We start from the raw sequence: 23,151 nt of genomic DNA on the forward strand, positions 1-23,151 counted from the left end.
TTATTGATTATTTCTATCACACAAAAAACACCTTCATATAAACATCTAGAATAATGTTTGATCAAATGTCTTGGAACCATGTCCAGTCAAGTTCATAAAATTAACCATCACAAATGCTGCCAGAGAAGTCTCTCCAGCCCTGGGAACTCTCCAAGTCAAAAAAACAAAGGGAAGTCCCTGAGATGGTCTTTCAGAGAGCTGTCATACTAGTCAAAGCGTACAACCGCTATCTTTGAGAATAAGATTTGTACTGTTCCATGTGGCACTTAGCAACCTTCACTAGGAATCTTCATGGTTGCTGCTGGTCTGGGAAATGGGGATGGTAAGAGAGTTATTTTAAGTGCCATAGCTCTCTCTTACTAAAATGCCACAGCTTCTTTCTTCATTAAACTTTTTTTTCTGGTTGTTGTGTGATTTTGAATAGATTTCAGAGTTCTGTGAAAGTTGAGTCTGAGTTTTTGCCAGTTTAGTTGCTTTTGTATCAATACATGAACAGGAGTTTGCTACACTACCATTTGAATGACACCACTTCTCTAAATTAAACCACTTTCATGGACCCCCAAAAGTACCATGGGACCTAGACATTGTGACTAGTGTGCTTAATTGATAAGATATCCCTATTCCTGCCAAGAATCTTGGTACCTAGAAGCCATTCTGAACTAGCCCTTCCCTAGGGATAGTGAACTTCCTGTCAGCTTAAGTAGTCACAAAAATGGGAAGTCAATTCCCAGCTCTGCCTTTAACTCTATGATCTTGACTAATGGACTTAATTACTCTGAGATTCACTTTTCCTCTTTTTTCCATTTGGGTCTCAGAATGAATGCAATAAATTAAAAAGATAACAAATGTGTGCTAAGTCACTCTGTTGTGTCCAACTCTTTGTGACCCTATGGACTGTAGCTCTCCAAGCTCCTCCGTCCATGGGATTTCTCAGCAAAAATACTGGAGTGGGTAGCCGTTTCCTTCTCCAGGGGATCTTCCAGACCCAGGGATCAAACCCACGTCTCTTCCATCTCCTGCATTGGCAGGATTCTTTACCCACTAGCACCACCTGGGAAGCCTGCCTAGCCCAATACTGATACTCAAATCTAGTTCCAGTTCCCTCTTCTCACATTCAAATCTTCCACGAGCTGTCTCTTTTCTCTTTTGCCACGTTTCCATAGGTGAAATTAGTGGCTGGTAATGGCTGGATAAGGTACTCTTTGAAGAGTATTTGCATTCTTATAAAGGACACTCTTTAGCCCACAGCATTTAAACTTTTCTGATGGAATTAAAACTCAATTCTTTAGGGAGAAGCACAATTTAGGAAGAGGGACTAGTCCCCTTTACAGATACTTTGGGTGTTTGCATGTGTTTCTAATTAGGGAAGATCTTTGGTAGATAATGATGTTCCACTCTTGCAGAGGATATGAAGCTTGATAAATTAGACACACTATGATGGATATGCAGATATTATGTAATGACTGCCTGCAGATAGGGAGATGTGTGATTTGGGGCACATCACAGGAAAACTTACTTTGCTCATCTATGAACTGAGCATAATGAAGGTGACATGAAAATGTTTTACAAACTCAAACTTAACCAATGTGAGGCAGTGTAATTATTCATTTATATAGTCACTGTTATAAAATCTTAGCTAATAGTAAATGTCTACCCATCCACGCACCACAACTAGAGAACCCATGCACTGCAACTAGAGAAGCCTGCATGCTACAACAAAGACCCAGAGTAGCCAAAACAAAAGTTTAAAATGTGCCTACCCACAAAGCAACAGTCTGTAAACAGTGTCAATGCAAAGAGTTTGTGACTTATACTCAATTTTTTTAGCCTTCTTAAAGGCAGACTTTTCCTATCAAATCTCTCCTAGTACAAAAAATGAAACCACAGAATTTTTAATTCCCAGGTCTAATTCCACATACAATTTTTGTGAAATTTATTTGTTTATATCAGGCTTCATTTCCAAAAAATGTCAAGGCAGCTTACAAAGACAGGGGCTTGATGGTAAAAAATTTTTTAAGTGATGAAATGGTAGATAAAGGAAAGTAGAAAAAGTAAGAGTGAAGTTAGTGAAATATAAGGGGAAGGTTGGTATTGAACCCCATATTTAATGCTTCAGAGAACCCTGTAAACCTAGCATAATAATCATCCTGCTGTTGAACACTGCCAGGATTCAGTACTTCTTGATATAACTCAGTTTACTGTTGAACAACTATGACCACTAGAAAGGGCATTTTCTTAGCATCACCACCATGTAATTTAGCACTTAGTTGTGGTCTCCCTAATACTCTCTACCTGATATTCTAATTTAATTAACATTCACTGAGAGTTCAATATGCATCAGAAACTATGTTGATACATTGTCTCATTTAATCTTTAAATAACCCTGTGAGTTTTTTAAAATCTTCATTTTACAGATGAGGAAAAGTAAGGTTTCAGAGGTTGAATGACCTGCCCCTAGTTACATTAAAGCAGTCAGCTTAAAATGTTCTTCCAAACATAGGTCTTCTGAATCTGAATCCAATGCCTGCACCACTCCATGTCATCTCCCCATGATGTATGTTTTTTTTTCTCCCCCTGTTGCATTATAAGCTACCTGGGCACTTGATAACAGTGTTGCTACCAATCATTGAATAACAAATATTACACTGAAGTGAATTCAGGGAAAGCCTCAGGAGTCACCTCCTGAATTCACTGGCTATAAGATGCAGTGGGATAGGAATGAGCCCTGTTCCACTAGGGCTCTGTCAGCTTTGGAAAAGAAAAACATATGCCAAATCAATGATTACTTTCTTCGCTATATTATTCTTTATCTCCTTCCTTGTATACATATTAGGTGAGGTAAGATTGAAGTACAGTTAATCTTTTGAAAAGAAATACAACACAGATTTTTCTGACCCATTGTTCCACCCTCAGTGAGCCAGTTAAAGAGTTTATGAACTCTTCCTCTGAAATCTTGCCACAATATACCTAAAAATTATACAAAAACAAAAGGAAGAAAACATAAATGGAGCCAACCTCTGCGACAGTAACAAGCAGGAAGGCCAGGTATCTCCAAAGGGAGGAAATAGGGTAGAAGTGTCAGACATTTTTTTCTCTCTCTCTTAAGCAGCAGGAATTTCCTGGTGGCTCAGATGGTAGAGCGTCTGCCTACAATGTGGGTAGACCTGGGTTCGATCCCTGGGACAGGAAGATCCCCTGGAGAAGGAAATGGCAACCCACTCCAGTATTCTTGCCTGGAAAATCCCATGGATGGAGTAGCCTGGTAGGCTACAATCCACGGGGTCACAAAGAGTTGGACACGACTGAACGACTTCGCCTTCACTTGAAGCAGCAGGAGGAAGTAAACAAGTGTTAGATTTTTTTCCCCTTCTCTATACAAATTTAAAAAGAGGTTTCTCTTAAAATTCTGTGTTGCCATGACTACACCTGGCTCCACCTGAACTTAACTTTTCTTAAACCTTGAGCTAACCAATGTGTTTTTCTTAATGGAAATGTTTGTCTTAAGCTATGTTAATGAACTATGTATTTACCCTAGACTCTGTCTTCAAGTCTGTTCAACCTAAGACTCAGAACAGATTTGACAAACCAGTATGTTTTACTCATGCAAATGTTCTCTTAAGCTATGTTGATGAGACTGTATTTGCTTGGAAACCTGCTTTTCTTCAAGATTCATGCCAGTCATTTTATGGCACTGGACAACTCACCTTGTGCCAATGTTATCTCAAAATGCATGTTGTGGGTGAGGGGCCTGGTGCCAGTCTGAGTTTTGAGACATTTCCTTTCTCTAATTAGCAGACTGCTAGTAGCTATATAACATCCGGCTAAAGACTAGCAGGGGGGCACTCTTTCTACTCCCTTCTGATGTCTATGTCAGAAGCTTTCTCTATCTCTTTTATACTTTAATAAAACTTTATTACACAAAAGCTCTGAGCAATCAAGCCACATCACTGGCTCTGGATTGAATTCTTCTCCAGAGGCCAAGAATCCCGGCATCTTTTGTGGTTCAGCAACAACCTTTCAGCTCTAGTGAGGTTATGCTAATAATTTAATTTTGTTTATATGATAGTAGATCTGTGGGGAATCATCTTCTATCTTTCCAGAATATGATTTATCATTGCTACTCCCAAACATTTGTTTTCCAAGTGACTATCTTAAACTGAGGTGCAGAGTGAAACTTTACTGACCTCAAGTCTCATGGGTCAATTGATATGTTAGTACTTAAAGCTTTTTTAATATTTTAATTTTTTTTAAGCTATGGTGGGTCTTTGTTGTTGCACGTGGGCTTTCTCTAGTTGCAGCAAGTGGGGGCTACTCTTCATTGTAGTGTGCTGGCTTCTCCTTGTGGTGGCTTTTCTTGTTGTGGAGCACAGAATCTAGGTGCATGGGCTTCAGTAGTTGCAGCTCATGGGCTCTAGAGCATGGACTCAGTAGTTTGGGCACACTGGCTTAGTTGCTCCATGGCATGTGGGATCTTCCTGGACCAGGGGTCAAACTTATGTCCTCTACATTGCAAGGCAGATTCTTAACCACTGGACCACCAGGTAAGTCCTAATACTTAGTTTTTAATTCTCTTTGGACTTGATTAAAAGGTCCCAAGAAACTTCAGTCTGTTATTAAATTAGTTTTTTTTCAATCTTAAGGTTACCTCTTTCCTCTAATGACATCATGATGCTTCTTTCACTTTCTTGATATCACTGTGAAATTCGCCTGTCTGAAGCTGAGCTTTGCTTTCCCACTTTCTTGCCTCTGAGCTCATATATTTCTCAGAAATCTATGACCCAGCTCTGGCATTTCAGAGTCTTGCCAAGAGAACCTCACAGACCCTCTTCATCTGTCTCTTACTCCCAGTTTCCTCTGATAGCACCCTAGTCTCTGATGTCACACGTCCTGTGTCTGGTCTCTCCTATTTACCTTTCCAACTTCACACTAATTTTTTAATGAGAACATTATATTTTATATTCCCTTAAGACCATCCAGTCCAACTCCCTCTCATTTCGTTTTTCTGCCTAGAAACTCTCAATGACCCCTTTTACCTAAACAGTTAATGACTATAACCCTCTCTGTCAGTCTTCCAGGTTTAATCCTACTCTTTCCTCAATCTTTCTTTAGCTCTTCATATCAGGTGGTCAAAGTATTGGAGCTTCAGCTTCAGCATCAGTCCTTCCAATGAATATTCAGAACTGATTTCCTTTAGGATTGACTGGTTGGATTTCCTTGCAGTCCAAGGGACTCTCAAGATTCTACTCCAACACCACAGTTCAAAAGCATCAATTCTTCAGCACTCAGCCTTCTTTATGGTCCAACTCTCACATCCATACATGACTACGGGAAAAACCATAGATTTGACTAGACAGACCTTTGTTGGCAAAGCAATGTCTCTGCTTTTTACTATGCTGTCTAGGTTTGTCAAATCTTTTCTTCCAAGGAGCAAGTGTCTTAATTTTGTGGCTGCAGTCACCCTCTGCAGCGATATTGGAGCCCAAGAAAATAAAGTCTCTTACTGTTTCCATTGTTTCCCCATCTATTTGCCATGAAGTCATGAGACCAGATGCCATGATCTTCGTTTTTTGAACGTTGAATTTTAAGCCACCTTTTTCACTGTCCTTTTTCACTACCAATGACAGAATCTCATAGCCTGCTCCAAAAGAGTCTGTTCCTTAAGACTACTCCCAGTACCTCTTGTCTGGGGTAGATTTCTGGGGGAAATTGGTGAGACAGATTAGTTTGTAGGTAATTTACAGGGGGTATGCTCAGAAGAACACTTCTGAGGGAAGCAGGATTAGCAGAGAAATTGAACTGTAATACAGTCTTAACAAAAGACTCAGCGGATCCAATGGCCTTTCAGAGGTGCCCAAAATTGAAACAGGAGGCCTGACTTTTATATACCTACATTATCCCATCAATGTGGGCTATGCCCAGGAGAGGGCATGACCTAAGGAGAGGCAGTTCCCTTCAGACAAGGCCAATTCCCCAGAAGGGGAGATGAGTGTTTTTATCTTGAAAAGTGTGGCAATTCTGGGGAGCACAACACTGCACCTATTACAACAAATTTATTTGTATATCCATTGCTGTTATCTATTCTGTCAGTCTATATAATTTGAAACTTTTATCTTTATTTTCTATTATTTCCTTTACTATCTTTACCACAGTCTCTTCTCTCTTGTATTCCTTCCAATTTAAGTTTATTTTGCTGTCATACTTCCTGGGATCTGCTTTCTCTAGACTCCTCCCCTTCTACTACTCTCTGAACTTTTCCTTTACTTTACCCATTGTATTTCTGCCTGTTATATTTGATTTCTGAAACTTGTTTTCATTTTACATGTGTGTTGGTTTTTCTGGAGAAAACTATATGCTGGATAGTTCTGAAGTCCTCGGGGCTTAGTTCACCAGAGCAATCTATGATCTCTTGCTGATTCTGTATAATTTTTTTTCACTCATTTGCAATTCAGGGCCTGTAATGACTTCTTTCAATGTTTTAGTTACTCTCAAACCTATTTTCTCAGTTTGATAAAAAAATAACCATGTCTTAGATGACAGTGGTAACTGAAGATGAAGATAATTGGACATTAGGAGAGATATCTTGGTGATATTATCAAGAGGAATTGCTTATGGTCTAATGTAGGAGTGAAGAGGTGCTCCAAAATGGTTTTTGGCTTGAGTAAATGGATGAAGGTTTTATAGCAATAGGGGACACTGGGAGATGAATGACTGATAATGGAGCAAGCAGGCACTCTATTTGGCTATGTGAAATTTGAAGTACCTGTTAGATAGCCAAGTGGATATATCAAAGAAGTAGGTCTGAACTAAGAGGAAAAGGTTTGCTTAGATGTAACTTCCTTTGGGAAGCCTTTCCTGAATACCCACTTTCCATCCCATGAAGCATTACCCTTGCTACCCACAGCATCTTTCATCACTCCTATTGTAGCCTTTATCAAATTTATACTACAGTTTCTTCTTTATTAGTCCATTTTCTCTGTTAGAATGTGAGCTCTTTGTGGAGCAGAACTTATGTTCTCCCCTTTTTTCTCAAATTTCTTTCCTGGCTATGTGCTATGAGTCAGTTCTTATCATTTGTCCAATGAGTGCCTATAACCAGGCAGCCAATTACATTTTTCTCCATAGCTACAATCATTGAAAATTATTTTCTAAATTCAGTCAAAATTTGCCTCCTTGGACTGCAAGGAGATCCAACCAGTCCATCCTAAAGGAGACCAGTCCTGGGTGTTCATTGGAAGGACTGATGCTGAAGCTGAAACTCCAATACTTTGGCCACCTCATGAGAAGAGTTGACTCACTGGAAAAGACCCTGATGCTGGCAGGGATTGGGGGCAGAAGGAGAAGGGGATAACAGAGGATGAGATGGCTGGATGGCATCACTGACTCGATGGACATGAGTTTGAGTAAACTCCAGGAGTTGGTGATGGACAGAGAGGCCTGGCATGCTGCGATTCATGGGGTCTCAAAGAGTTGGACACAACTGAGTGACTAAACTGACTGACTTTCTATTCAGTTGAGGATATACCTATGAAGCTAAGTGTTATTAAGTTACTTGTCTGAATACTGAGTTCAATAAGTTGCCTTAAATCATATATGATTATATATGTGTGTGTATGCATATTAGCCTTTCAAGCCAAGCATGTAATAAAAATCCCAACATTGTTTTCACATGTAATATCTTTCTCCCCCACATGTAATATCTTAAAAACAATGTCTCCTCAAACATGTTTTTGCATTGTCTTCCATAGCCAAATGCAGATTTAATATTTATACCAATAACTTTTATCTTGCTATATTCAGCACTCAACTCCAGAAATCGAGATCATTTTTGATCCTTGAATATATATTTAAATATCTCAAAATACTGTTACCTCCAAGTGTTCAGCTGCAGAAGCTGGAAGCAAAGCAAATGTGCCAAAGTAGGTAACAGAAAATTTATTTTATGGTGGGGTTAAGACAAAGTTCATATTTGGCCAAAAAAGCTTTTCTTTTTTTTTTTTTTGGCCAAAAAACACCCACTTAAAAAATTTCAAAACCATTTACTAGGGCAAGTCACTGATAACTTCTCCAAGAATGCAGTCAACACCACATCCTTATCTCTCATCAAACAGCAATTTAAATGATTTACCCAGTGTTGACTAAAATTTTAATTTTTAATGTGTACAGCTAATTTTAATGAATAATTACCTATTTTGGAAATATCAGAGTAACTTTGTATCTTTGTGAATATTCTTATGATATATAGTTTGAATTCCAACCCTGCAGCTTTAAACACAAAATGGACTTCTGAAAAAGAATTTACCAATTCTAAAAATGCTTACAATTCAGTTGAACTGATTTTGTACTTTCTGTGGAAAAATAAATGCTACTTTTTTTGTCTGGAAAAGAGAATTTGCTGTTTTGTGACTAATTGACATTCTATTTGCACTACCGTGGTTGTTCTTTCCCCTCTCCTTTCACCAGTATATCAGATATGTTTTTCAAAAAGAGAGGAAGTGATATTGTAACACCAATAATCTTTACCAACAGTCTTGTGGAAGAAGAGTTAGTTTGGGGACCATCTAACTCCCTTTTGGACTATTCATTCAATCAGGTATTAGCCCAACCAATCACATTACGCTTCAGTTAATATTTATCATTTTATCCAAATTTCAAGAAAAAAAAAACAACAACTATTAAATGCCTTGCCTATAGGGCTTCCCTGGGGGCTCAGCAATAAAGAATCTGCCTGCAATGCAGGAGATGTGGGTTTGATCCCTGAGTCAGGAAGATCCCCATTCCAGTATTCTTGCCTGGAGAATCCGATGGACAGAAGATCCTGGCAAGCTATAGTCCATATGGTCACAAAGAGTCGGATGTAAATGAAGCGACTGAGCACACAGCACAAGTGCAGATAAATCACCATCTAAATTTAATTGCTTTTTTTGCTAGAATTAACATATCAAGGGAATACTATAGCCTATTTTTCCTATTCTTGATGACTCCATGTTGGATTTTGATGGTATTTCTACAAGGTCACATAGCAACTTGATGGTACTACTGAGACCAGAATCCTGGTATTTAGATTCCCAAGCTATTACTCTTTCTACTATACCATGGTGATGTTCAAATACTTACAGGTGGTGTTTATCATAAAACATAAATAAGGAACACCAGAGTAAAAAAAATCAAGATGAAAAAATTTAAAGTTTCATCATAGTCCTCTCCCAATTATAAATTCTTCCTTCTTCAGTTTCAAGTATTTACTTGGTCATGGTTTTTTGACTTAAGACTGAGTTCAAGTTTGAATATCAGCTTCTTCTAAGCAAGATGTAGGCAAAATGAAATTATTAAAACTTTTACAGAGATTGGTTCAAGATGGTGGAGTAAGACATGAGCTTGTCTTCTCCTGCCAGAGCATGAAAATAACAACTAACTGTTGAACAGTCATTGACAGAAAGACACTGGAACCCACCAAAAAAAGATATTCCACATCCAAGTACAATGGAGAAGCCACAATGAAACAGTAGGAGGGGCACAGTTACAATAAAAATCTTATACCCATGAGGTGGGCAACTCACAAACTGAACAGTAATATCAAAGACATGCTCACACTGTTGTGAAGGTTCTAGGTACCACATCAGGCTCCCCAGCCTGGGGATTTAGTCAAGGAACTGGGAATCCCCAGAGAATCTGACTTTGAAGGCCAGCAGGATTTGGTTATAGAGCTTCCATATGGCTAGGGGAAACAGAGACCCTTGGAGGGCACAAAATCTGTGTGCACCAGGACCCAGGGGAAAGTGCAGTGACCCTACAGGAGAGTGAGCCAGACCTACTTGTGACTGTTTGAGGGTCTCTTGGAGAGGTGTGGGTCAGCAGTGGCCTGCCACGGGGATGGGGGCATTGGTAGCAGCAGTCCTGGGAGATGCATCTCAGCATAAGTCCTCTTGGAGGTCACCAATAGCCCTACATGCTGTTCATGTATGAATGTGAGAGCTGGACCATAAAGAAGGCTGAGCACCAAAGAATTGATGCTTTTGAACTGTGATGTTGGAGAAGACTCTTGAGAGTCCCTTGGACTGCAAGGAGATCCAACCAGTCCATCCTAAAGGAGATCAGTCCTGAATATTCATTGGAAGGACTGATGCTGAAGCTGAAGCTCCAATACTTCGGCCACCTGATGTCAAGAGCTGACTCATTAGAAAAGACCCTGATGCTGGGAAAGATTGAAGGTGGGAGAAAGGGATGACAGAGGACAAGATGGTTGGATGGCATCACTGACTCAATGGACATGAGTTTGAGCAAGCTCTGGGAGATGGTGAAGAACAGGGAAGCCTAGCGTGCAGCAGTCCATGGGGTCGCAAAGAGTCAGACATGACTGGGCGACTGAACAGTAACAACAACAGAAGCATATAGACTCCAGCTGAACAACTAACAGGGAGGGAGCACAGCCCCACTCATCAGCAGACAATTGGATTAAAGTTTTACTGAGCCCCAGAGCAAGACAGAGTTTTCCCCACAGCCAGTCCCTCCCATCAGGAAGCTTGCACAAGCCTCTTATCCTCATTCAGCAGAGGGCAGACAGAAGAAATAAGAACTACATTCCCATTAGCCTCCAGAACTAATACCACAATCATAGAAAGATACAAAAAGAAATAGAATTATGTCCCAGAAGGAGGAACAAGATAAATCCCAAGAAAAACAACTAAATGAAATGGAGATAGGCAACCTCCCAGAAAAAGAATTCAGAATAATGATAGTGAAGATGATTCAGGATCTTGGAGAAAGAATGGAGGCAAAGATTGAAAAGATGCAAGAAATGCTTACCAAAGACCTAGAACTGAAGAAGAAACAAGCAGAGATGAACAATACACTAGAAGAAATCAATAGCAGAATAACTGAGGCAGAAGAATGGATAAGTGACCTGGAAGACAGAAGGATGAAAATCAATGCTGCAAAACAGAATATAGAAAAAAGAATGAAAAGAAATGAAGGCAGCTTAATAGACCTCTGGGACAACATTAAATGCACAAATTTTCATAGTATAGGGGTCTCAGAAGGAGAAAAGAGAAAGGACCCAAGAAAATATTTGAATAGATAATAGCTGAACACTTCCCCAGTGTAGGAAAGGAAATAGTCAACCATGTCTAGGAAGCAAAGAGAGTCCCAGGCAAGATAAACACAAGGAGGAATACACCGAGATACATAGTAATCAAATTGACAAAAATTAAAGACAAAGATAAATTATTAAAAGCAACAAGGTAAAAAGACAACATATAAGGGAAAACCCATAAGATTGTCAACCAATTTTTCAACAGAAACTCAACAAGTCAGAAGGGAATGGAACAATATATTCCAAGTTATGAAAGGGAAGAACCTACAACCAAAAATACTCTACCCAGCAAGACTGTCCTTCAGATTTGATGGAGAAATCAAAAGCTTTCCAGATTAGCAAAAGATAAGAGAATTCAGCACAACTAAACCAGTTTTACAACAAATGCTAAAGGAACTTCTCTAGGCAAGAAACACAAGAGAAGGAAAAGATCTGCAAAAAATTAATGCCAAACAATTATCAAAATGGTAATAGGATCATACATGTCAATAATTACACATTTTTTCAAGTGCACATGGGACATTCTCTAGGGCTGACCACACGCTGGGCCACAAGGCAAGCCTTGGTAAATTTGAGAAAGTCGAAATCTTATGAAGCAGCTTTTCTGATCACAGCACTATGAGATTAGAAATAAACTTCAAAGGAAACTCTAAGAAACACTTGGTGGCTAAACAATATGCTACTAAACAACCATTTGATTACTGAAGAAATCAAAGAAGAAATAAAAAAAATACCTAGACACAAATTAAAATGAAAGTACAATGGTCCAAAACTTACTGGATGCAGCAAAAGCAGTTCTAAAAGCAGTTCTAGCTATACAATCTCACCTCCAGAAACAAGAAAAGTTTCAAATAAACAACCTAACCTTATACCTAAAGCAACTATAGAAAGAAGAATAAACAAATCCTAAAGTTAGTAGAAGGAAGGAAATCATAAAGATCAGAGCAGAAATAAATGAGAGACAAAACGATGGCAAAGATCAATGAAAACTAAAAGCTGGTTCTTTGAACAGATAAACGATATTGATAAACCTTTAGCCAGACTCACCAAGAAAAAAAGAGAGAGGACTCAAATCAGTAAAATTAGAAACGAGGAGTTACAACTGACTCCACAGAAATACCAAGAATCATAAGAGACTACTATGAACAACTATACACCTGTAAAATGGACAACCTGGAAGAAATGGAAAAGGTACAGTCTTCCTAGACTGAACCAGGAAACAGAAAATATGAACAGACAAATCACAAGACTATAGGGCTTATTTCTGGGTTTCCTATTCTGTTCCATTGATCTATATATTTCCATTTTTGTGCCAGTACCATACTGTTTTGATGACTGCAATGAGATATCACCACATGCCAGTCAGAATGGCAATTATCAAAAAAATCCACAAACAATAAACGCTGGAGAGGGTGTGGAGAGAAGGGAACCCTCCTGCACTGTTGGTGGGAATGTACAGCCACTATGGAGAACAGTCTAGAGATTCCTTAAAAAACTAAAAATAGAGCTACCATATGACTCTGCAAAAAACTGAAAATAGAGCTACCATATGACCCTGCAATCCCACTCCTGGGCATATATCCAGAGAAAAACATGGCCTGAAAAGATGCATGCACCCTAATGTTCATTGAAGCACTGTTTGCAATAGCTAAGACATGGAAACAACCTAAATGTTCATCGACAGAGGAATGGATAAAGAAGGTGTGGTACATATATACAATGGAATATTACTCAGCCATTAAAAAGAATGAAATAAGGCCATTTGCAGCAGTATGGATGGACCTGGAGAGTGTCATACTGAATGAAGTATGTTAGAGAAGGAGAAATATCATATGACATCCTTTAAATGTGGAATCTAAAAAGAAATGATACAAATTAACTTATTTATGAAACAGGAAGAGACCCACAGACTTAGAAAATGAACTCATGGTTGCCAGGGGGAAGGGATAGTTAAAGGCTTTTGGAAGGCCATGTACACACTGCTATATTTTAAATGGATAACCAACAAAAACCTATTGTATAGCACATGGAATTCTGCTCAATGTTATGTGCCAGCCTGGATGGGAAGGTGGTTTGGGGGAGAATGGATACATGAGTATATACAGCTGAGTGCCTTCACTGTTCACCTGAAACTATCACAACATTGTTAATCGGCTATACCCCAATACAAAATGTTTTTGGTGTTAAAAAAATGAATTAAAAAATAAATTAAAAAAATAGAAATACCAGTAAGGAAAACAAAACAAAAACAAAAAAACTTTACAGTGTGATCTCCTCAGAGGTGAAAACTGTTTATTTCCCCTCTCACTCCCAAAGTAAAATAATATTCAGCTGGGAAATAATTATTTACATAAAACAATATATAGAAATTAAAACACTTTAATGTAATATAAACATTTACAGAATATAGACTGATTTTTTTTTATCAGTACTCTTTGAGAACTCTTTAAAACTATATATCATCTACATTTATTATAGACTGTTTCATTTCCCACTTTCAGAACTAGAAAATACAAAAATACACTGCAAATTATATTTAACAAACGAACAAAAAATCAGTCTAAATTGCTTCACATATTTTCCTTGGAGAAAACCAAGAAACATAAATAAACATATAATAGCAATAAAAAATACCACCAACACTAACACAGCCCAAACAGAGGATGGATTCTATAATGCCTGATTTTCTCATTTAAAATTAATTTTCTCCCCTAGGTAAATAATTCATTATCACAGCAACTGGATGAACAGGAGCAGAGACAGCCTCATTAAGAGAAATTACTTTATATGCAAGAAACACGTAATTTTTCTTTCACGTTAACAAATGAGGAAAAATAACTTGAGGACAAGGCATATTGAATACTCTTACTTCACTTGGCTTTTGTTAATGGTTAAAGTAACTGTCCACTTAGGGAAATTCAAATAACATGAATTTCATGAAACCAAACTCTTCAACTTATTTCTTTAATTCAACCTTAAAGGAACACAACAGAAAAGTTCAAAATCCAAGAGAAGACTCGTCCTAAAGCACTGACACCTTTGTCTTTTAACTGGCTTCCTTTTCTCTTATGTTCTTACTGTGTTCTTTTGTTCTTTCTCAGAGGCGAGGTTTTGGCTTGTTTGTCTCTTCTTTCAAGTCAATTTCAATTTTTACACACAAAAAACTAAGCTTTCTTGAACTGACACTGACTGTACTCACCTCTCTTTTTCCTCATTGGATGTTTCTGTCTTTGTCTAAATTCCCCCATTCTATTTCTCCCAGGGTAAACAAAGCTAAAAGTTTAAAATCCAAGAATAGACTCATCCCAAAGCATTTCCTCTTCTGTCTTTTCTTCAACAGATTTCTTTTTCTCTTTCTTGTGCTTACGTTCTTCCTTCTCAGAGGGTACGCCATGGCTTTTTTTCTTTTTTCGATGCTTAAGCTTTCCTGAACTGACACTAAGTTTATCTCTGTCTCTTTTCCCTTCCCCAGAGCCCTTGTCCTTGTCTAGATCTGTATCCCCATAACTCTTTTTTCTTTTATGCTTGGACTGCTCCTTCTCTGGCCTTTCTTCACCTTCCTCCATGTGCCTTCTTCTCTTCTGATGTTTCCGCTTATGACCTGCTTGATGCTCATTGGTATCGTTTTCTGAGGAGAGGTGCTTATAAACTTCAGATTCTACACTGTATGTGCCAGAGTTATTGTCCTGCTGACTAAGGCTCAGGGGTACTGGTTTTTCTGGGAAACAGTCTCTGGTGGGTTGACAGTAGGTCACAGAGTCTAATCTCTGTTTGCTGTCATGAGTTGGTAAAGGATGAGGTAACTGGTTTTCTTCTGCCTGTGAAATACTGTATGATCCTGGGTAAGTCTGGAAAGTCTCAAATGGGAGTATTTGCTCAAACATTCTAGGTCTGGGTCTGGAATCAACCATTTCTCTGTGCTTATGGGTTTCCACAGAGCTATCACTTATCTTTCTGAAAGAAGTCTTTGGCTCTAGTCCTCTGGCTTTCTGCACTTGGATATAATCCTCAAGTTCATCTTGGAAAGAGTTATATGTCCTCTTTGAATGAGCTGGTAACCAGTGATATAATTGGCTTTCCACTGGTGAAGTAGTATATGGTCGTTGGTAGGTCTGAGAAGTCTCAAATGAACACCTTCGTTCACACATTCTTGGTCTGGGTCCAGAATCAATTTCTCTGTACCCATGGGTTTCCACAGAGCTCTCTCTTACCTTTCTGAAACAAGTCTTTGGATGTAGTCCTCTGGCTTTCTGCACTTTGATATAATCTTCCAGTTCATCTTGAAAAGAGTCATATGTTTTCTTTGATTGAGCTGGTAAGCAATGAGGTAATTGGTTTTCCACTATTTGTGAAATATTATATGGTCCTGGATATGTCCAGAAAGTCTCACATGGGGATCTTTGTTCAAACATTCTATGTCTGGATCTGGAATCAACTGCTTCTCTGTACCCATGGGCTTCCAAAGAACCTTCTTCCATCTTTCTAAAACAAGTCTTTGGTTCTGATCCTCTGGCTTTCTGTACTTTGATGTAATCTGTACATTCATCTTGGCAAGAGTCTGGTGGCTTCCATGAATTCTTCACTAGATTGATAACAATGGATTCTCTGCAAATAAGACAGTAGAAAGTTCTTGTTACTAGATTATTTTATTTGGAATATTTGTTTTGCTTTCAAAAATACTAGTTTGAAGAAAACAAATACAACAGAGGCCCAAGCAAAATTTTAAAACCTACCTTAATTTAAAAGCTATAAATCATGACTTTGTATGCCAAAGAGAAGAAGCAGGGATAGTCACATATCTCTTAGGTACCTCACAATTTTTTTATACATAAAAAATTTTCAGACCTGGGATGAAAGGGAAGATAGGTACAAAGAAGCAGACATATCTGATATTGTTGTAGTACTTAAAAATGTAAGGCATGTTGGGATGTCTGGGAAAGTACCAATAATATTTAATACCCTAAAGATGGTCTGATCTGCAGTCACATTGCTGTAAAAAGTTCCGATTATCAGTTCCTTGTATAGATCTATAAATGTGACAGCTATTTATTCTGGAACTCTGAAATTTTACAAAGAGTCTAAATGAAGGTTAATTTGGTTAGTTATACAATTTAGCTACCTAGTATTCAGACTCAATAATACAAATATTTTCTACCAGAAAGTTATACTAAAAGCAACAAAATAAATATACAATACTTAGGTGCCCCTCTGTCCCACTACTTGACTTATCCAGTCCCCAACTGTCCAGTCAATCTTCTCCTCCTTCAAATAACAGAAAAAATTGGAATAAATGTGTACTAAGCTCCCACAATGTGCCAGGCAAGGGACCTTGCCCATATTTTTATACTTCATTATAACCACTTTATGTCAGAGCTGTCCAAAGTTACTTGGTAGAAAGATCTGGTATTCCAGTTTGGTTCTGTATAACAGCAAGACCTTTTTTCTTAACCACTATACCTCACTGGAAGGATGACAAATGGATAGCTGAATCTCTGGAACTAGCCAACCTTCCAAGGATTATAGGGATTATTTGAATTATCTGGCCAGCCTGAGAATGATAGCATCTTTCCAAAGATGTCTGGTCAGGAGGGTTGCCCATGAGCCAGCTCTTTCAGCATACTGTCATGGCTAGAGAACTCCCTGGGAGATGGAACTAGCATACAGTATGCTACAAATACTACCAACCATACCCAGGATCGACTCTTAGGGAAGTAAATGTCTAGGAAGTTTGTAAAATACACGTAAAGATACTTGACAGAACCCCTGGTTTTTGGTATCATAGGAGCACTTTGGTAAGAAATTCTTACTTAAGTTGATGTTCACTTCTTTGCATGTGAGACCGGAACATTTCTAAAGATGTAAAGGTGATATTACAAATACGGCAATCGTAGGTTCTCATACTAAATGCTGGAAAAAACAGAGTTCAAGTTAAAAAGGTCAACAGGAATATACTTAGAATCACATAGCTGGACAGGAGTTTACTAGAAATCATTTACTTGAACTTTCCCAATTTAAAGATAAGGCCTAGAGAAGATAAATGATTTGGTTGAAGTCACAGAGTCAGTTAGTAACAGAGATAGCTTCTCAAATCCCATGTCTCTTAAAGTCCAAAATTCTTCACACTATACCACACTGCCGCTCCAGCCTTGGTCTCTTTAAGAAACTGCTATCCACTTGTTTATTTCTGTTATGTGAAAGTACAACAGACACCTCAAATGTAGTGTGCCTAATCTATCTTTGCCTCTTAATCCCTCAACCAACCTCTTTTTGTTTGCCCCAATTTTCTTTCTATCCAACTAAAACTCGAAACATCCAAAAATATTAAAGATGAATAAAGGCAAATGTTTACTCTCTTACCTGAAATCACTGTAATGCATGAGTTTACCAAAAGTGATTTCCATAGACAGATTTTAGAGAGAGTTTCAGTGAGCCCCACTCTCAAGATAAATGTTGAAAGCAAAATTCTAAAATAAAACTATTAGTTACCACTTCATAAGAGTCAAGAACTATAGAATAGGTATACTAGTTACCTCTCTATTCTGACTGATAGATAGAACTGGAAGCAGGTGATAGGTTAAGTTTTATTTTCTTAAACTTACCATCCTTCCACTTTCTCTTTGGTCAGAAGATGCAAATTAATAAATTTCATTAAGCTAAATATAAAGACAATCTCACTCTAAAGAAGAGGATAAATTGATGGCTGCAGAGATTTCAGGGTCCAGCAAGGCTATCTTCTTTTAAATCAAACAGCAAATTAATCATTTAAAGGACACTAAATTAATCATTACTAATGTGTATTGGCCATGTCCAAGCAAAGATTATTCATAGAAACAGGAAACTACTGTCAAAGGGAAAGAAAGAGTCTGACTTTGAAGCACATGAGGACTATGTTCACTATTGATGTATTCTCTGCGGTGGGCCTAGGAGAGCTCAGCCGGTTATGTCAAAGTCTGAATAAATGATTCTTCAAAACTATCATCTCCTTTGTTATTGTGGGAGGGGGGTTCAGGATGGGGGACACATGTAAATCCATGGCTGATTCATGTCAATGTATGGCAAAAACCACTACAATATTGTAAAGTAATTAGCCTCTAACTAATAAAAATAAATGGAAAAAACAAAACAAAACAAAACAAAAAAAACTATCGTCTCTTCCTGTGCTGATTTTTGCACTTGCCAAGTCACTTCTGATTATAATTTGGTTTCCTATATTGCTGATACCAAAAAGAGGATAATCTAAATGATATATTTTTTTACAAACCTGGGAACTGAAATATCTATTTATGCTCCTACCATAAATCAATAACAGAAGACAGTGAATTAAATTGCAATATTTCACAGACTTCTCTGATAAGAATCAATTGGAGTGTGAGTTAAAAATATAGATTTTTAACCCAGATCCCTTCCTCTGGAGAATATGATATGTTGGGACAGGGAATTTGTATTTTAACAATACCCCAGCTAATTATTGTCAAAGAATAGGTGGAAAAAACCTAAAGGAGTGTCTTTCCAGTTCCCTCGTTATTTATCACCATCTTGCAATTTTGTTTTTGGTTTGGGAAGTCCTTCATTTGAGGCTAATCACTTTTGAAGATTCTGGCCTTCTTGCAAAGCTGAGAACTGAATCCGGGACTCTGCATGCTTATAAAAACCCTTTTCAGAGATTATAGCTAATGTTATTTAACAGGTGGGAAAATTAAGGCTCAGATTCACTTGGACATGTATTCTAAGGGTGCCCAAGTTATACAAGATAAGCAGGACTCCTGGTTTCCCCTAGACTAGTGGTTCTTAATGTTAGTTACACATTAGAACCATGTGGAGAACTCTAAAAATATTCATGTTACAGCTTAACATAAAACCAATTTAATCAGAATCTCTAGGGGTAGAACTAGGCTTTCTTACTTTTTGAAAGCATTCTAGTTGATTTTTCTGTGCAGGCACTGTTAAGCACCACTGCCTAAATGATCTCCAATGATTATAAACTTAGATTATATTTCAGAGGTTTTACACATTTGTCTAGTACTTATAGAGTATATATAATGTTCTTCTCAGTTCCTCCTTGGTTTCTTCACAAGTTATATCAGAAGATTATAATACAGACAATATAGTAGTTTAGAGGAGCTGCAGGTCATATATGAAAGGCCTAGAAGCAGTTCTGGAAAAGTATGGTCTGCTTCTATTACCTTAGCCCTTGTCTTTTTAACACATTGATATTCTTTTTCTAGGATACAGTCTTCTGAGAAAATAACGTATGAAAATGGTGTAAACTCTTTCTATGAAGACACAAAGCCTATGTATTTGTCTCAAGATCAAAATTTCTAGTTTAATCCTACTGAAACCTGCCTCCACAGTTTCTCATACTGTCCATTCTCCTATCTGAGTCTGTTCCTTGGGCCTGTCAAGTTTTGCTCCCCTCAGCCCTGCTAGGATCCCTTGTTTCTGACTTCACCCAGAAGCTCAAGTTTCTTTGTATCTGGTAACTTTCAAAATCATCCATAACCTAACACATGTGGGGTGGACTTTTCTCCTGATCACAGTCCTATCTTATAACTCCCTGGACTAAGGTCTTTGATTTCAAAGGAGAGAATAGGGGAATGCATGTATTTATAGTCTAACATTTTGGTTCTCATCACTTGGGGAGTTAAAAAAAGAGAAAAAAAACCACTAATGTGAGTCCCAGGGATTCTAATTTAATTGATTTGAGAGATGGCCTGGGCATTGAGATTTCTAAAAGATCCCTGCATGATTTTAGTATGTAGTCGAGAATGAGAACCACTGGTCTAATATCTTAAATGGGGAAAATCAATTGAAAGCTACATGTAAGCAAAAACGCAACATGGGATTTAACTTATGAAGAAAAATAGAAAATGTACAACTTTTATGTTTTAAAATTATGACAGGGAAACAATATTTTAAGAAAACTAACATTTGTTGAGGACCTATTCTGTCATGGGTATGGTATATACTGCTTCATTTCACCCTTTTTTCAATCCTGTGAAGTAGCCTTATTTTCACTTTATACCTGAGGAATCGAAGGTGCAACTGGGCAAGTGACTCAAACACCTCTCCAAATCTATGTTTATCCCACTACACAACTCTGCTTCTCAATAAACAATTATCAAATATTGAGGAAAATATATATATTCATTGGAGCATAAAGCACTGAGAAATAGATTTCATAATAAAATAAAATCCCTATCTCAAGGGGCCAGTTCAGTTAGGAGACTATAATGCAACTGTCAATGAATAGCAAAGCCTATGAGAAATCAGAGCGAGAGCAGTGAGGGAAGTTGTGATGGACTTCGGAGGAAAAGGATTTGAATTATAAGGAAAGCAGGTAGGGCATTCCAGGGGATGAAAATAATATCAGGTATGGAAGAGACAGAAATGAGTATGGTGTGCTGAATTCAAATAATCTGTTCAACAAACACTAAACACCTCTGTGGCACCAAGTATCATGCTAGATGCTAAGAGTACAAGATGAACAAAATGGGCAGGTTGCTCACAAATTCAAATGAGAAACAGATACATGAACAGAGGATTTCAATCTCATTTCATAAAAGATAAGGGAAGTATGCTTAAGAGGTATGGGAATTCAAGGAAGCAGACACACTCAGTATAACATGGGAGTCTGAAGAGTGCTACTGAGGGAGATGAGGCCTTAGTTAAATTTGGAAAAATAGTTAATGGTGAAAGGAGTTGAAAAGAGCATAGAAGTATTTATAGGAAGTTTTTGAAATTTGGAATTGTAGAATAAAATATAAGGGGACAGCATGGGAGAGACAAAAATGTGTCAGATCAAAGAGACTTCTATATTATGCTAAGGAGTCTAGCAGGTGGTAGAGTGGTAAAGAACCTGCTTGCCAATGCAGGAGATATAAGAGACATGGGTTTTGGTCCCTGGGTTGGGCACATCCCCTGGAGTAGGAAATGGCAACCCATTCCAGTATTCTTGCCTGGAAGATTCCATGGACAGAGAAGCCAGGCGGGCTGTAGTTCATTGGGTCGCAAAGAGTTGGAAATGACTGAGCAAGACCACACAGAGCACAAGGAGTCTAGACTTTTTATTCTGTGGGCTGGGAAACCATCAGGTGGTTTAAGCAGTATGTAACATGATCAATTGTGTGTTTTAGAGAAATCTCTTCTCTAACTGCAATATGGAAGGTAATTTTGAGAGGAGTAAGCCTGGAAGTAAGGAGACCACAGTTACATAAATATACCAGACCAGGCAAGAGATAAGGAGGCATGGGCTAGAAAGGTCACAGTAGGGACTGACAGGAGCAGAGATATTGGTGAAATATTTACCATTAAATCTAACAAAATTTAATGACTGATTAAATATGGGAGATAAGGGAGGAGGAATCTAGAGAGTTATAAAATAACTCAGCATAGTTTGATGTGGGTGGTGATCCTAACTGAATTGGAATTTCATAAGGAATACTGTTTAAGGACTTGGGAGAATAATCAATGGTGAGTTTGAATTTGGACACACAGAGTCTGCTATATCTCTGAGATTTCCATATAAAGGTGTCCAACAGGCAATTAGATATGGGAATTTGAAAGGGAAAGGATAGCTTAGAGTAATTTTGGATAAATTTTGAGGATAAAGGGTAGTTAAGAGAGTGGATGAGATCTCTTGAGGACAATGTATGGGTGGGCACAGGAATAGCAACATAATGATAAAAACCCTGGATAGTGTCACTCTTTAAACTAGATGGTAGAGGAGGAGGAGGGTCCATGAAAAGTCAAGAAGTAAAGGACAGAGTTGCAAGGATGAACAGGAGAAAGTGATGTCAAAGGAGCTAAGGAAGTAGAGATTTTTAAAGAGGAATGTTTAGTGAATTGAGCAAAGATGTCTATTGGATTTAGACATTTAGAAGTCACAACAACCCTGCAAAGAACAGCTTCAGTGAAATAGTAGAGTGGTGGTGTGGAGGGCTGGGGGGATGTGTGGCAACAAATGGCAGTGACTTGAGGAGTGAATATCAGTGAGGACAGTAAGAGCATATCTGAAAAATAAGAACACAACAACAAAAACCTTGGCTGAGAAAACAAGGGGTAAGTATCATAGTGAAAGGGAAACTCAAAGGATTATTTGGTTAGGGTAAGATGCTTGCTATCCACATGTGATGGTCACATTTTTCTTGATGGCATAAGGAATAAGCTTGTCTGAAGGATGTGAGGAGGGGGAGTGTTGAGTAGTAGAAGAGAGTGTTGGAAGGTGGTGTAGGTTTAAAAATCACTGCTGAAAGGAAACTGAAGGAAAAGGAAAAGTACTAAATAGGACTAAAAGGTCATAGAGATTGGATACTAAGACTCTATAGAGGTACCCAATCTCTAGCCTTATATAATTTTCCATAGCATCATCATTAAGTATTCTGAATGTAAAAGTAGAACGGGTAGACTGTGGAATTGATCCTAGGTTGAAATCTTGCTACTAGATAGTAAGAGAATAACAATGAGGTATAAGTAAAGCCTTCCAGAAGGTGGTTACAGCATTAAAGTGATAGTGAAAATGCAATGGAAGGGTACAGGTAGGAGAAACAGTTCTAAGAAGACTTGATAAGACTGTGGATGGATAGGATATAGGGGAATTTAGTCAAAGATGCCTTCAAAGATTCAAGTGTAGGTGACTAAAAAATAGTGCTACTACTGGCAAAAACAAAAAACTTGATAAATTCAAGATGGTTTTAGGGAAGATTAATTCAATGTTAGGTACGTTGAGTTACAAGAGAAGGTGAGACAATAAGTACAATAATGGGGCTATAAATTAATAAAATAAAACAAATACAATAAATAAAAAATACATACTTTAGCTCCATATCGTTATGGTAGCCATTCCTGTGCTAATAAGATCTGGGCTGGATGAAGGACATGAAGAGAGCAGTAAGAATGATGAAGAAACAGAGAAAGAGATTAGATAGAGTAGAAACATATATAAGCAATAGCAGATAAAAAAGAAGGCAAAGACAGCAAGAAGGGAGAAAACAGGTGAAGAGTAAAAATAATTAAAGTGGCACATGTTAAATTGCTTTTGTCTTACTGCTTGCTCACTTATAATA

At 37.9% G+C, this 23,151-nt stretch overlaps 1 protein-coding gene across 3 annotated transcripts in view; it reads right to left on the reverse strand.

Annotated features, from left to right (window-relative positions):
- Nucleotides 1-14,350: 14,350 nt before the first annotated feature.
- The window catches only part of ZMAT1 (zinc finger matrin-type 1), a 39,867-nt gene continuing 31,066 nt past the window's right edge, over nucleotides 14,351-23,151 (reverse strand). For 2 of the 3 annotated variants that reach the window (XM_043897672.1, XM_043897673.1), the window contains 2 exons: nucleotides 16,897-16,996; nucleotides 14,351-15,694 (listed from right to left, as the gene is read on the reverse strand). In XM_043897672.1, the coding sequence (XP_043753607.1) occupies nucleotides 14,371-15,694; nucleotides 16,897-16,996 (1,424 nt within the window). In that variant the 3' untranslated portion in view covers nucleotides 14,351-14,370. Of the gene's footprint in view, nucleotides 15,695-16,896; nucleotides 16,997-17,688; nucleotides 17,765-23,151 lie in introns of those variants that run through there. The other variant, XM_043897674.1, reaches the window with a different exon arrangement.

The sequence above is a fragment of the Cervus elaphus genome, chromosome X (assembly GCF_910594005.1).
Source record: "Cervus elaphus chromosome X, mCerEla1.1, whole genome shotgun sequence".
In the NCBI taxonomy this organism is placed as follows: Eukaryota; Metazoa; Chordata; class Mammalia; order Artiodactyla; family Cervidae; genus Cervus; species Cervus elaphus.